The 15940-nt window shown below is 42.5% G+C and overlaps 2 protein-coding genes across 5 annotated transcripts in view; one reads left to right on the top strand and one right to left on the bottom strand.

Annotated features, from left to right (window-relative positions):
* NMNAT1 (nicotinamide nucleotide adenylyltransferase 1) overlaps nt 1-15940 on the bottom strand; it is a 229078-nt gene that overhangs the window by 98224 nt on the left and 114914 nt on the right. The window contains exons 2-3 of one of the 4 annotated variants that reach the window (XM_078642273.1): nt 14213-14262; nt 13996-14067 (exon numbers count right to left, since the gene is read on the bottom strand). The exons of 2 other annotated variants lie outside the window; for them this stretch is intronic. In XM_078642273.1, coding sequence (XP_078498399.1) covers nt 13996-14038 — 43 coding nt within the window. In that variant the 5' untranslated portion in view covers nt 14039-14067; nt 14213-14262. The remainder of the gene's footprint in view (nt 1-13995; nt 14068-14212; nt 14263-15940) is intronic. One more of the 4 variants, XM_078642276.1, reaches the window with a different exon arrangement.
* LOC144754468 (uncharacterized) overlaps nt 1-15940 on the top strand; it is a 129173-nt gene that overhangs the window by 90597 nt on the left and 22636 nt on the right. The gene's annotated exons all lie outside the window — the stretch shown is intronic.

The following is a 15940-nucleotide window of genomic DNA, read 5'->3' on the forward strand; positions in this document are numbered from 1 at the left end:
GAGACTGAAGCAGGGCGGGCCGGGAGGTACTTGACGCGGAGGTGGAGGTTAGGCCTAACCCCATATTGAGAAATGTTAAAGAATGGTTATTAGTTATGTATATCTATCTATTTACAGCCCTGATGAAGTCTTTTGGAAAAATGTTCCATTGACGAAATACGCGTGTTGGCGGTTTTCGAACTGTGGTATCGGCTGTACTATGTGAACTTGGACCTGTGTTATGAACAAATCTTCGTTGGGAAATTGAAGAATACGAAAATAAAAACTACGGACAGAAATTGGATTCTATTGAACATTTCTTTTTTTAATACGTGATTGAAAACTTTATTAGGATAAAACAATATATATACTGTGAATGCTCAGGGATACCAATAAAAACCTTGATCTTTAGCAATTGCCAGCAATTATGAATCAATAGCACGGGGTGGTGGCTGTTTTGCGTTCCCTTGGAACAACTTTTTGATATCTAATTATATATATAAAAAATATTTATCCATCAGACTTTGCGCAGTAAGAACCTCACTACCCAACTGCAGAAACGATCTAATTTTTTTGTTTTACTTAGACATCCAGCTTATCACCTGTCCTTGAAAACAACATTTCAAGGTGTCCCAAAGGGTGACTTGGGAAGAGACTGAGGAAGTGTAGTCTTCTAAGAACAATGTTAACTCTTAACTTAGTTCCTGAACAACCACTTAATTCTCTAGAATTTCAGAGTCTACTCTACACAACTGGTTTTAGGTTGGGAGCGGCAGAATCCTAATAGAAAATATATAGATGCACAATTGTGATTGCTTTATGGGCATTAGTGGTTCTATATTGGAAAGCAGAGTTCCTACCAGGAACAGGCTGGGATTGTTATTCCTGCTATTTTCTGGTCCCAAAGAAGTACGGAGGCCTTAGTCCTATCCTAGACCTCAGAGACCTCAACTACTTCCTCAAAAAGGAGAGGATCAAGATGCTCACCCTAGCTCAGGTCCTGTCTTCCCTGGACCCTAGAAACTGGATAGTAGCGTTGGACTTGCAGGATGCCTATTTTCATATCCCGGTCCTGCCTGCCCATCGTTGCTACCTGCGGTTTACAGTAAGCACGAGCACTTCCAATTTGCAGTGCTCCTCTTCGGCCTCACCAGCGCCCCTTGGGTGTTCACAAAGGTGATAGCAGTGGTTGCAGCTCATCTGTGGAGATCTGGGTTTCTACTTTTCCCCATCTCAACGACTAGTTGTTGAAGGCGGGCCCGGGCCAAACAGTTGTCTCCCACCTCCAGACTACGGCGAGCATCCTACATTCGCCTGGGTTCACTATCAAGGTGCCAAGGTCACACCTCACCCCCTCTCAGACCCTCCCTCACTACTGATGTTTCAGCCTCTATCCTGGATTTCGGTGAGAATGACTCGAAGGCTGTTGGGCCTCATGGCCTCCTGTTTCCTGCTAGTGAATCATGCATGGTGGCACATGCAATCCCTGCAGTGGGACCTGAAGTTCTAACGAGCACAGCATTGAGGAAAGCTCACCGACCTGGTTTAGATTTCAGAGGGCACTGCGAAAGACCTGCAGTGGTGGCTAACAGACCGCGATTGGAGCAAGGGCAGACCCCCTTCCCTTCCCCACCCAGATCTTACAGTAATGACGGATGCGTCCCTTCAGGGATGAGGTGGCCATCAGGGGACTCTGGTCTCCGACGGAAGCCAAGCTTCATATCAATCTGTTGGAGCTTCAGGCGATCCGAATGACACTAAAAGCCTTTCTGCTGTCAATAAAGGGAAGGCATGTACCTGTGTTCACGGACAACACTATTGCCATGTGGTACTGCAACAAACAGGGCCGAGCTTGGCCGTGGACTCTTTGTGAAGAGGCCCTGTGTCTCTGGACTTGGCTGGAACAACGGGACATTTCCCTGGTGGTTCAAAACCTGGACGGTTCTCTGAACGCCAGGGTGGATGAGCTCAGCCGAAGGTGCCTTATGGATCACGAGTGGCGTCTCCATTAGGAGGTGGCACAAGCTCTCTTTCAGCTGTGGGGAGAGCCTTGGTTAGTTTTTTTTGCCTCTGAAGAAATTTCAGCAGTTTTGCGTGTTGGAATTTCCAAGGCGGCTCTCGCTCGGCGACGCTTTTTGCCACGAGTGTAGCTTAGGCCTCCTATAAGCTTTTCCGCCCACACCACTCCTGCCCCGAGTGCTCAAGAAGATCAGGAGTAACTGGGCACTAATCTTTCCTTTGGCTCTGGGCTGGGCATCCCGAGCTTCTAGATATGAGCATCGATCCTCCGATCAGGTTGCCCCTTCGGGAGGATCTTCTGTCACAGCAGCAAGGGAGGATCCTCCACCCGAACATGTACTCTCTCCGCCTCCATGCGTGGCAATTGAGCGGGGACAGTCAACAGCTTTTTACCTCCCTCCCGAAGTCTGTGAGGTTATTCTGGCAGGGAGACGGCCCTCCACGAAACCAGTATACGCCTACCGATTGAACACAATTTGTAAATATTGTGCAGACCGATCTATTGACCCTCAATCTGCATCTCCTGTTCATACTTTCCTTGGCCCAGCAGGGCTCTGCTATGGGCACCTTGAAGGGCTATCTTTCAGCCCTTTGCTCTTTTCTTCAGCTGGTGTTGAGCCTTCTTTTTTCAAATCACCTCTGGTGCAGAGATTCTTGAAGGGGTTAACCCACTTGTTTCCCCCCTTCACCCTTTATAATGCCAAAGTGGGACCTTAATTTGGTTCTCACTTTTCTGTAGTGTGCAACGTTTGAGCCGCTGCACTGCTCACCATCAAAACAGCCTTCTTAGTGGCAATTACCTCTGCCAGGAGGGTGAGCGAGCTGCAGGCACCGTCATCACAGCCTCCTTACCTAACGTTTTTCCGGATTAAGTGGTGCTCCACACAAGGGCATCTTTTCTACCTAAGGTGGTAATACCCTTTCATATGGGGCAGTCGGTAAACCTACCCACCTTCTATGCACAACCGCACCCTTCCAAGGAAGAGTAGCGTCTCCATTGTCTGGACCTAAAAAGAGCGTTATCGTTCTATCTCGAATGAACCAAAGAGTTCCGGTTGGATGACCAAGTCTTTATAGGGTACATTGGTGCAAAGAAAGGGCGTGCTGTCCATAAGAGGACTATTTCTCCTGGGTTTTCCTCTGTACCAAAATCTGCCACGCCTTAGCGAAGAAAGATCCTCCTGAAGCCCATTCCTCCAAGACAAAAGCAGCCACCATGGCTCTCCAACGTGGTGTTCCCGTTTCTGATACCTGCCAAGCAGCCACATGGGGATTGCTGCACACGTGTGCCAGACACTACTGCCTGGATTCCCAGGTTCGCAGAGAAGGCCTGTTGATCGCTCTGTCTTGCAGGACTTCCTGGTCTAAACCTTTCCACAATTCCTTCTCCGGGGATGGTATTGCTTGGGTATCTGTCCAAAGGTAATGAATCTGCAGCTAGATGTCTCTATCAGATGGATAAGTTACTTACCTTCGGTAATGCCTTATCTGGTAGAGGCATGATCTAGCCGCAGATTCCTTACTGATCCACCAATCCTCCCCACACTGCGGAATTGTTTTTAGTGTCATGGATGTCAGGGCCCTAGCTGTTCTTGTTTAACACACCATGGTCAGTCACTTCATGACTCTGCACTTCTGGTGTGGAAAATCGTGAAAAGTTCTGACGTCAGCCCGCCGGAGTAGCACTTATATTGATGACACGGACGTCACAACAGCAACGAACATGACATGATGACTCGCACGGAGTCGACCAACGCCACCAGGGGTACTGCTAACGAAAATCTTCCGGATCAAGCCTGACGCCTTGAAGTTCAAAGGTAAGGAATCTGCGACTATACCATGTCTCTACCAGATAAAGCATTAGCGAAGGTAGGTAACTTGTCCTTATTGCACACACATCGGAGTCATCCGCTTGAAGTTAGGTAATTTGCCATCTACCACAATCGTCTTGCTCCAACGTAATGATTGAATTCCTGGATATCAGTGTAACAACACCCTTCTTCTTAGACAATGCTGGGGAACATGAAAGATCATGCACCTAGCTATTGTACATAGAAAGCACCTCTCTATTTCGGACCCTCAGCTCCTGTAGAAACACTAGGTCCCCATTCAAAAATTTGCAATAGCCAGAAACCTTCCTGCGCTTCACCAGGTGATTAAGCCCTTTCGTATTTAAAGAAACTACCTTCAGTGTAGACATAGGTCAGACATATAGAACCATAATGAGATGCTCAGTGTGAGAGGTAATGATGGTCTATCTAACAACCAAAGTTTAAAATATCTAATGAGGGTGAACGTGGCCCTGAGAGAGAGAAAACCCAAAAAGATAGAGAGGAGAAAAAAGAGAAGAGTAGAATAAAAAAATGAGAACTCCCTGAATATAGGGATCAGCGCCTCCAAGAGGCAATTAAGTATGGACCAAGCAGTGGGGCAAACACGCGAAACGGAAGTCCTCCCCACTAACACATTTATAGCAAAAAAAGTTAACCATTATGTTAAAAGACCCACTGAATTGGGAGGACATTGAAAGTGAAGAAATACAAATAACCAAATCCATGCACCCCCATCATTTAAAAGTAATCAAATGATATAACAGTAAAACAAATATTCATGCAGCAAACAGTCCGGACCTTCATACACATAGATGTTGTTATGTCTACTCCCAGCCGATAAGAGCCAAGCCACCCAAAACAGCAGGCAGCACAAAGCAGACCTACGGATGAGATGCCCACTGAGGAATGTTGGAGACGAATAAATAGAATAAACATTAGTACTGTTAAGTTAATTTGCTTGAAAGACAAGAGTACTATGTCAGGATCTCAAAAACAACAAGAGGGCAGAGACCAACCACTCATTAACATACCACCATAGAGTTAGGTGTCTTGGGACAAGTCAGCACCACACAACCTGCCCAAATGGAAGTAGGATATGAGCATAAAAATACAGGATGCAGGTAACATACATCTTACAATCAATGAATTGTCAAGGGTACCTAGGAACATTGCAGAGCAGCATAGCATATCCAGAAATACAAGAGGGCAAAATGCCCGCGAGTTGGAAGTGTACCTAAACGTACTACTGGAGGCAATACGAAAATAATCACAGGCAAACAATGGAGACCGATGTGGAACAGGCGGGTCCCTGTCCTCAACAATCTGTATTAACAAAAGACATGTTAAATGGTAGGCAAAGAAACACAGGATACTGGATTCCAGCAACTCCACTTGACCTAGTTCACAGGTGTTACCAAATGATTATTTTTTTACAAAATTCATTGGGTTTTTACAGAACATACAATATATGACATTAGAGCAGTTCTGCACATCTAATCAGACCACAAAATTCACCACATACATATATCTTGGCTATCTTTGAATGCAAAGTAATAGCGGGCTTATAGTTGGTACAGGATACATTATTCGTGCTGTACGGTGCTTAGATGCACAACGTTGTTAACCATAAATGTGAGAAACTACAAACTCCCTCCCACCTCCACCCTACTGGCAATTGCCTACTTTCAGCATCGGGACATGGGTGAGCTCAGTTACACTGTCAATACCCTCCTGATGGAGTCAAACAGGAACAGTTACCTTAACACAATATGGCCTATAGAAGTGTCCGGGCTGCACCCCTTGTGTACAAGGAAGGAGAGAAAATGTATTTATATACATTCTTTAACAGTTGTGTTGTATCCGGGTATGGCGCCAGCTATCTGAGTCTTTCTAGTGGTCCCCTAGTATATAACTGATTCAAGTGCATTAGGATTAGTGCTAGGGTTTGGTAGGTCTAGGGTCTTAAAGGATTCTAGCAGGGTGTCACACTACATCGCTATCTGCGTTTTCCGTAATCCCCTGTACTCTTCTCTCCAGAGCACCCCACTTTCTGCCTTCCCCCATTGTAAAACATCCTCTCGCCAAATCTACCAAACCAGAGAAAAGGAGATAAAAACACAAATTAGTGGAGTTGAGGCTCTGGAAGTCTTGAAGGTAGATATTCAGACAAAGCAGACAGGGCGATGTCGGAGCTCATGGCTGATAAATTCCACGGAAAATGTGTTTTGTCTAACAACTCAACTAGCATTGTTCCTACTCTGCTCTATCTGGGTTTCAAAAGTGATCTAAACAAAAATTACCAATTCCGCTGGTTCCATGAGGATGTGCGAAGATACCTTCAAGACACTCCTGAACTTAGCTGGTCCTACAAAAGATTGCTGCTTTGCTCCGTCTACCAGGGACTTCCTAAGGGCCAAAAAACCTTTCCTCCTCGTGACCACCATATCCATTGCATCTGAGAGATAGAGATCCTGGCACCCTGCCACTGGACAGACTTGACTTTCCTCATATGTGCCAAAATCAACTCAGAACAGGGGACGTAGCAGTCTTGGACCTATGGGTGGGCGTGTTTGAGCTCCAAATCTCTACCAAAGTAAAGACTCTGGACCGACAGGAGCCACTTTTCCAGACATTCCAATACAGAGGAGGCTTCAGATTCAACATTTTCCGGAAGATCAAAAATCCAAAGATTGCCACGCCCCTTGCAATCCTCCAAGTCCATAATTTTTCATTTGAGAGAGTTTAGTATTGTGTCGGATCCAGCCAGGCTCTTATGTTGAGCAGATATATGATCTTCCGCCATCACAATTCGAGTCTCGCCATTGGACACCCTGAGATTAAGGTTTTTAAGATCCTTGTGAATGTCAGACACATCAACTTGAAAGAGATCGGTATTGGTTTTGGTGCTTTGGGCTATGTAATGCACCTCGTTCAGTTTCTTAAAAATAGCTTCTAGTGTAGCGGAGTTGTCCTGTTTTTCCTTTACAGGAAAGGAGATTTTTTGTTTTGACCTGTTGAGGTTGCCCTTTCCTTCATCTCCTTCTTGTCCTTTGAGTCAGTCATTGTCAGCCCAAAGCTCGTCAAGAAACAGGGTGTGCACACAGTTTCAGAAATATCAGGTTTACACAGGGATGTCACAGTGACCCAAATGGGTGAAAATAAAGCTGAGTCACCCAATGGGAGGCTGGGCCTGCAGTGATAGGAATGGTATCAGCCAAAACCAAAGCAAGAGCATGAGGAAAAAAATAATCATCTATTCCTCGAGGTTAAGCACTCTTTCCTTACCACACCGGGGTTGATTGAAGCAGAAAGTTCCCAGGCACACATGACACCAGATAGACGACGAAACTGCCCACAAGTCGAAGGAGGATTAGGTCCAAACCCGTTACATGGCACCAGGGTGATGTGAGGAGATCATTAGTGACAGCATAAAAGTGACAGATGAGTAATCTAGCAAGTGGGTCGAGTGGGAGAAATCTAGTCAAGAGTCATTGAGGCAGGCACAACAGATCGGTGGTTGCCCATGAAGAGAGCAAGGAAGCAAACAAGCAAACAAACAGCAACAGACCTGGTCAGGCAAACCACAGTCATGGTGAAGAGCTACAGAGGATTTGCAGACTATTTCACAATGTGCTATCGCCAGAACAGGTGCCACATATATGGAGCAGTAACCACTTCATCAGAAGGTATCTGGGTGGATGGACTGTCAAACGGCAGGAACTTCCATCACCTCACCACTGTTGCTCCAAAGAATACAGGCCAGTAGAATAATGAGGAAACAGGAGGGGCAGAGGATCAACCATATGAGCATCGCCGCGCCATCACCATTCTCAGTGCCATGCTTATAACAGAAGCCTAGTCTATGGGCGTGCTGCGGTCTTCCCAGCGGATGCAGGTGCCATGTGGAGAGTTGCTGTTCTACCCACTGGTGCACGTGGCTGGTTTAGAGAGTTGTGCTGTGCCTCCTGGCAGCACACCATACATGGATGCTAGAGGCCAGGAGGGAGCCACAGCACTTGACTTGCTCAATTACCGCTGTGCTGCCATCTTAACGGTGCCGTGCTGGGATCAAGCAGAGCAGGCCGGACACGACACACAATACCAAGGGTGCTCCGCTCAGCACAAAACCACAGACTACATCGGAGAGGTTAGCGGACCCCCTAGGGACCGAATCCGGTCCCCGGCAAATTCAATAGCTGTCGGATGGCGGTGATGACAGGTAGGGGTCTTGAGAGTTCACAATAGAGCGGCCGTCTTCCACGTGGAAGAAATCACGCCAGCCCCTCCTCCTCCACCAGATGTTCTAATGAGCAAAAATCACTTTGATTCTGGTCAGTGAGAATCCCAGAACTGTAAAGGCTGCCCATATTCTGAAAGCCCTTCAGAACCTTACAATTAGTGGTGGGAGTGAGCACAACAAATGCAGATAACATAACAAAGACCCGAATTTAGACCTCATTATCCAACACACACATTGTCAAAACGTGCAAAGATCATGCTCTCATTACTCTCTTCTACTGACACCTTCAAGTACTAGCACAAAGCTATATATGGAGTTGTAATGAGTACAAATTGTGTAGAACTGGCAACAACATTCAGGTTTTTGTCACATGTGATTACGGTGCCATTAGTTGTGCTGGTACTCACTGTGATAGGTAAAATAACAGACCGCTAAGTGCCAATCAAAGATCATTCACCAGTTGTGAACATGCTCAGTGTAGACCCTTATACTATTATGAAGAACTTTAGTGTCTAGTGCACGCTAGCTCTGAATACACACCTCAAATTCAGATAGATGCAATATTTTGGAGTGCATACCATACACATAAAATGTTCACTATAACATTCATGATGTATATTTTTCATACAACAGCAGAGTATCTTCTGGTTGCAATCCTTTTATTTACTTTTTATATATGTATGAGTCTTTGTAGCTTGTGATAGATGCGATTGAGTTGAGTCTCTCTTGTTAATTGGTTTTCCCTGCTTTGGTGATTGTTTTGTTTGAATCTGGCTTAATAATTTATATTCAAATTTATGATGGATTACCACACGCCACAACTAAAAGGTGCTGCTGAACAAAGTCATGAAGTGCATCACAATGGATTTGAGTCCATACACCTCAGAAATATCAGATGTGTGCAAACCTGGATTTTTAATAGCACTCAAGTTTGACTTATTGAGGGAATCATGAACAAAGGTGACTAATGTAGAAGCATTGTGTGGTCCTAACCTCTGAAATTGTTTAAGTGCCCACTGTGTGTAAGTCTGAGGTGGCCTGAAACAGTACTTGGCACACATGGTGGTGCTATGTCTATCAGGAAAGGTTAGTATAATAAACATAAAAAGTATGCCCAACACTCTAGGGGAATGACATCTTAGGAACATGAAAGCAGTAGGTTTCGGGGGCTTGTTTCTTTTTGCATTCCAAAACAAGGAATACTTTCTCTTTTTAATTTTCTTGTGTAGGCTCACACCACTCCTGAGCTGTACTGGCTGTCTCTGGTTCACTCTGTTACCAGCGTTGGGTCTACAGGTAGGTAGAAATAAGAGTATTCTTAACAGCATAAGTAGTATTCACAATACAAGAGCAGCTAACTTATAAGAGTTGTATGGCCTTAGATTTAGAAAACTGAAGTTCTATATCACCCAGTTTCATGAGCAACTAAGATGGTTTGGGTAAATGTTATACACCTTTGTAGGGGAAGGCTCTACATCCTGTGAATCAAGTAAATAATGAAAGGTTTTCGAGGTATGTTTCACTCATTAGCACAAATGCACTGTTTAAATCCTTCTGGAAAAAATCTTGTGAAACAATGATACAAGCTTGAGCCAAAATGTTGTAAGGCCAGACCATATTCAGAAATGGACAAGAAAATTGCAGCTACCCCACTTTGTTCTGCGCTGGCTTTCCTTTTACTCTCATTAACTCTATTATACAGGACTATATGGAGAAAGCAGCTTTAGGCATACAGGCCACAGAAGGTGAAACACGTGTTGGATAAACCTTGTATGGTTCCATCATAAACTTTTTGCCAGAAGTCTTGAAATAAAGTTAGTACTCGCGCTTAATGAACATCATGTGTTATATCGTGGAAAGAATGCTTTTTTTAACCTGCACATTTGTGCTAATGACCTTTGGGGTACATGTTGTAGAAAACCTTTCATTTCAAATTGCAAGTGTGGGCCTACAATTCGCAAGCATACGTGATACTTTTTGCAGAAAGACTAGGCTAAGCAAAATGTCACACTCAAAACTGACTCCATGTTGAGAGGCAAAAGCTATGTACATTTGTAATCCACATTTTATACATTTCTGTTGTACATTTCGTATTGTTACCAACTTATGTGAAGGACATAATTGAGTCAGTTATTTTACATTCACTTTTGTTCTTTAAACTGTGAGACTAATTGCTGGAGGCGGGGCTTTTCAAAGAGAACCTGCATGCCAATACTACCCAGCAAGATAAAAATGAGTGCATATACTTTTCCTTAATTTAAATGTGTTTATCTTTTCTTCGCGGCTAGACATGTACATTTAGTTACCATCAAGAGGTAAGGGAACTGCAACAGATACATACAATGAACACTTCTAATTAAAGGTAAAATCAACTCCACAGCAGTAATAGCTGGACTACCCGATTTATGTTTTTATCTCATTTCTCATACATTAGACAATGCTTTTTAGGCTGAATGAGATTACACTACATTTTATATTTGTAAGGAATAATCGGAGGATCGGTTTGATAAGGTGTCTACTTTCAGAAAAGTAAGGTCTCCTGTATTTCTGGTTTTATTGCTTAGCCTTTTATATCAGACAGTTATTGCACTGTTCTGAATAGAGTAAGAAGAAGTTTATCTCAACCCAAATTAAGATACACATTGTCTTACTCTGGGGAGGATATGGAAAGCAATAAGCTACAATATTATTAAGCTATAGTTCTTGATATTTGTTTCTTAGTAAATATAGTCTATTTGATAGGAAGGCAAATACACAACTGTCTTTTTATGGGCTTAGATCGGGTTAGGTCCATAGGGAGGGAGGAGCCAATAGGGTGATCTGTACAAATGTCTCTTTTGGAATAAGGAGCATATATACTGGTTCACTCTAAAATGGAAATAGTAAATCTCTCCTGAGAATGATGTACTAGTGAAAACCCCAATGTTTAATTACTGTCATAGCAGAGCTTCTGTTAGTCAAGGGATGGCGGACATCAAAAGGAATGACAATTTAAAACAAAGACAATCATATGTGCCACTGTTCTCAGGGGCATAGCCCACACAGCATTCATGCTCCACGAAACAGTCATGGAGCAAACAAATAACTCAGTGGTGGATTCCAAATGTTCTCAGGAGTTGGAGTCTAGGACATTTATGTCAAAGAAGCAGTTTGTTTTGTTCTACTTATGTGCCCTTTCCTAGCATGTACTGGAATTATATTGTTTGTTGTTTTTGTTACAGAATACAAGTGGTTTTCCTTTAGCCTTTTGTTCTTTAATCTTTGACCTTGAATTCTGGATTTTTGGCAATTGTTTTTGCAATTGGAATCCCTGGCATCCTACCAGGAGAAATTCCACACCTAATGAATTTTTCATGAGATGTAGTATTCATTCCTTTGCACATCATACTACAACGGCTGATACGGTACACAACCTTGTATCATTGTTTTAAATTGCTTTTTAGTCAGGATTGTCAACAAGTATAAAAACTCATAAGATTTGGGGGATGTTTCATGGTTTTATTGTGGTGGCACATTCTACTGCCTAGAATCAGAATACTTTGAAATCTCTCAGCTTCTATTGGAGAATGGTAAATACAATATCACTGTAATTGAATATAGGCTGTATTGCAGCTCTAGTTACGTATTAAGTTGTTTCTTTTACCCATATTGTAAGAAAGACCTTTCACTTCCACGGAATTTTCTTTCTCTGAACACAAGGTAGTATACTGAACAAATGCTCCTCAAATATACAGGTGGTTAAATATAGCCCGACCAAGCAATAGCGACTTTAGACTCTGCATCTGTAATCTAAAAGACTGAGTAATTGAAATTAAATAAGGCAATTCTTAAGGGCCGACTCTTAACAGCACAGCACATCTATGAACTTAGTCGCTGTAAACATTAGGTTTCGCAAAGCAAATCCATGCCCCCACCACACATTGCAAGCCATATTCACAACCTAATATTTCAATTGTGGTACAAATTATAGCATCTATCATGACAGCCCTTTCATACCAGCCAGACATTCTGAACTACCTGATCTTCTCAAACTTGATGTTGTCTAGAAAATCATCAGCTATAGAGGAGATAAAACAAATTCAAGGGACTTCTTCTCTTGAACTTGAGACTTTATTTACTCTCCCACTTGCTGTGGTTAAGCTGGCTAAGTCACTCCTAATGGAGTGACCATGGCCAGGCACACTATTGCACTGGTGAGCAACACATTGTGATAGTGAATTGTTGACTGTTTTAACATATTAATTGTGTGTTTCTGGGTGCAGAAGAGAGGAATGTGTTTCCTAGAGTCATTTAAATTGTCATGTCATTAAACACTTATCATAACGTAAACAGGTTTGGGTTGTTCACTAACAAAATACACACCCTTCCTAAGAGGTGGTAAGGACACCTCCGGGATGTACAGTACGTTTTTTAAAGGTATTTTAATTACAGAAATTTCCCAAAGATGAAAGTCTTAAAATAGGATGCTGTGCCATACAATAAATACAATATATCTAAAGAGTTCAATATTATGCTTTAAACCATCAAATATAGCAATGTGTGAGTGACCAAAGTGACATATTAAAAGATATTGCGCTTCAAAGCAATAGCAGAATAGAAGAACAGGCTACAAGACATTTCATTACACATTAAAACTTTATGTGGAAAACCTAGAATAAAGGGGATGTAAGAGAAATAAGAGACAGATGACAATGATCAGTGAAAAAAGGTTAAGATACCATCAGTCAGGAATTAACCTTAACATTTCCTCAGAATTGTATCTTCCTTATATGAGGCCTTCTCCAGTCCTGAGAGAGAGAGAAAATTGATCGTGCAAATTACCTAATCTGATGGTTTCTTGGTCGATTTCAAAGGCCTCAGCATTTCATGTTAAGCACAAGTCAAAGCTATCAAAATTCAAACTAACTCACCTCACCTCTCAGCTATTCAGTGACAACATGGTCTCAGTGTGATCAACTCAGCCCTTCATTTCGGCAAGGCTCTTTTACCACCATCCAATACATTGTCAACTTTGGACAACTCAAAAACATGTGTGTCCCTTTGACCATACCATCATTTCACTGGGAGGAGTCCTTTAGCCTAATATATACTTGAGTCCTCAAATGCATCCACCTGATGTTTAGATCATATCAGACATTGTTTAGACCTATATATACAACAAGAACATGCCATTCTAGCTCCCTGTTCAATGGTCATCTTCTCTTTCCGGATCAGTTTACCAGGAATATCATCATTAATTAGCTGTTTGTAAGCCCAGTTACAAAGATGGTAACCTTTCCATTTCAAAACATATTCAGTATTCAGCATATTTATAGAGGAAATTACCCCTCTCATTTACTAGAGACATTTCTACTCTCATTATTTCGAGCAAGCCGAAAAAAAGAGATGATATTTTGTACTCCACAAGATAGTGTTGCAGAGGAGATTTATTGATTTCAAAATGTTTCCCACCAACGGGATTGTGCTCAAGAAGTGAGAGTGAATGATTAACATAAGCTGGATCCCTGGGATAAAAGTTTCATTTTGATCCGCTGTGTACCAGCTAGATAAAAAGTGTAACAGTGCGCCTTTTAATGTGAAGCTGTTAAAGCACTTGAACTTCAGACTACCATCGGAAGAAGAAGGCTATGTGTCTGTGAAAGTACTATATCATGCTGTTTTTAGTAAACCAATAAATAATATTACAACTAAACGATGTGCAGACTGAAAGCTACATGCAAAAATTATCAAAACGTGTCTTCAAACCAAAATGCCCACCACCTAGAAGCTAGACATTGGTTAGTGTATAGCTGTTCAAAGACTAAGTAATTAGTCGCAGAACAAAGCAGAGGGATTTCTTGAAGCAATTTTCAGAGCCAAAAAGCGCATTGTTCAAAAGCAATGCATCTTTAGACGATATCTTCAAGTGTTTACAAAAAACATCACCTCTCCAAGCTGCAATGAGAGTTCGACTGTTCCTTCGTAGCATCTCTGTTATCGGCTGTAGTCATACTTTTTCTACAAAAATAAAACTGCAATCAGATGTAATACCTCGTCTGCACAGTCACTTTTTTAAGGCATTGGGAGCCTGTTACCAGCCCTAAAGAAGGGATGGCAACCTTTTCTGAAAAATTTCACTGACAAATATTTAAAAAGCCTTTACCTGAGAGGCTATTTCGACTCAACGGAGGATGCCATCTGGTCAACAGGTCCCTGAAAAAAGGAATAATTATGTAAGCCCTTAAACAAGCAATAGTAACTCCAGTGAGGAGAAACAAAAGCTGGATTTGGCAGTTGTAAGAAATTCCTAAACATTAATAATACTATTCTTCGGTAAGGTATTGAAAAAAATCCAATTTCTTAAATACATAGGGAGATAATATGTTGAACTCATAGGGATTAGTATTCAGCTGCTGTCCCTGGCAAGAAATACTTATTTGTCCCAAAAAAAACTGCTCTATATCTGATAGATAGAGTGTCCTGAACATCACCTGCCTCCCTTCCTAGTGAGGATACTTATAGTACACGTGATACTTCTTCTGTACTTCCAGGATGTTCCTATCTCTTTCCTAAAAAACGCAATCCTGCCTGTGTCTGAAGCTCCACCACCAATTACTAACACCCTTTCAACATAAAAAGTGTGTAAAAAATGAGTGAAAAGTGGGAAGGTACCTCACGGAAACAACAGCCAGGGAACTACTGATAGGTACTCATCAGTGTGTTCCACCTATCTTCATCGGTACCTTTCCACTTGAAAAACAAATGTGCAGATAATGTGTCCAACTCAATTGGTGAAACAATCTGAAAAAACGGAAAAACTCGACCCCTGAGTTAGAACTCCCTAAATGAATTGGATGGTTCTAACCTGCTAAAAACGAGCTAGACAAAACCCTCACACTACGATCAATTTTATTCACTGCTGGGTGTCTGCTCACATTAAAAACAAAGATGCAAGTGCGCAATGACCTATTGGTTTCGGGCACACCATCACTAGAGTCTAAATATACATCAGATCTCAATATGTCCTTCGCTAAGACGTCAGACTAGGTCACTCCTATCTACCTTGACAAGAAACATGCGCCAAAGACAACATCATGTGTAGCTCTTCCTGTTGTTGTTATCTTATGTGCGGTTGTCATATATATGCTTTCAAGTACAAAGGTAACAGTACAACTGACACGATATGTACTGCTCGTCTGTGAGATTGTACATACTCCCTTCCCCCCTGTCCCCCCCCCCAGTGTTAGGGGCTATACACCCCGAGTGACATGACACTCAATTAATTATCCTTTCTTCATAGAGGTTTAACAACCATACATGCAAACAAAGAGACGTGCGGGAGAAATACGATGGAGACCACTGGTTTCACCCTCCACGTAACTTTGTGTAATTTTCGAGTGCGCATGCGTGTCCATTCTAAATATATCAATGGGATCTGAAATTGCTTGGACATATTCTGCCTTGCCTATAGGAACCGCACAGTATGGTCATGCATTGATCGCGGTTTCGGTTAAGAGATACCTGTATGTCCGGCATTGTTCAGTGCTATTGCGGCGCTTCACCAATCCTAGTAACTATGGCGGCATTTCCCGTACATAAACTAATCGGGATTGGCTAGTAGAATAGAAGAGGATCAGAGTTAGTCTCTGATCCAGCTCTCCCCCGGACCGACACCTTGCACGCTAACAGGAAACTCTCTTTATTTCAAGGAGCGTGTGATTGGCCACGAAATTCACATATACGTGTCTCTCTCTGGTCCGATGCTTTATCCAGCATTACGGCATCGTTCACCTTTCATTATTTAACCAATCACGTTGTGCGCTGAGAGGAAACTCCTTTATTTTCTGGTTTTGCCGACAGTTTCCTTTCTGGTCCGCATGCCCTCAGATAT

The sequence above is a fragment of the Lissotriton helveticus genome, chromosome 5_1 (assembly GCF_964261635.1).
Source record: "Lissotriton helveticus chromosome 5_1, aLisHel1.1, whole genome shotgun sequence".
Taxonomy (NCBI): domain Eukaryota; kingdom Metazoa; phylum Chordata; class Amphibia; order Caudata; family Salamandridae; genus Lissotriton; species Lissotriton helveticus.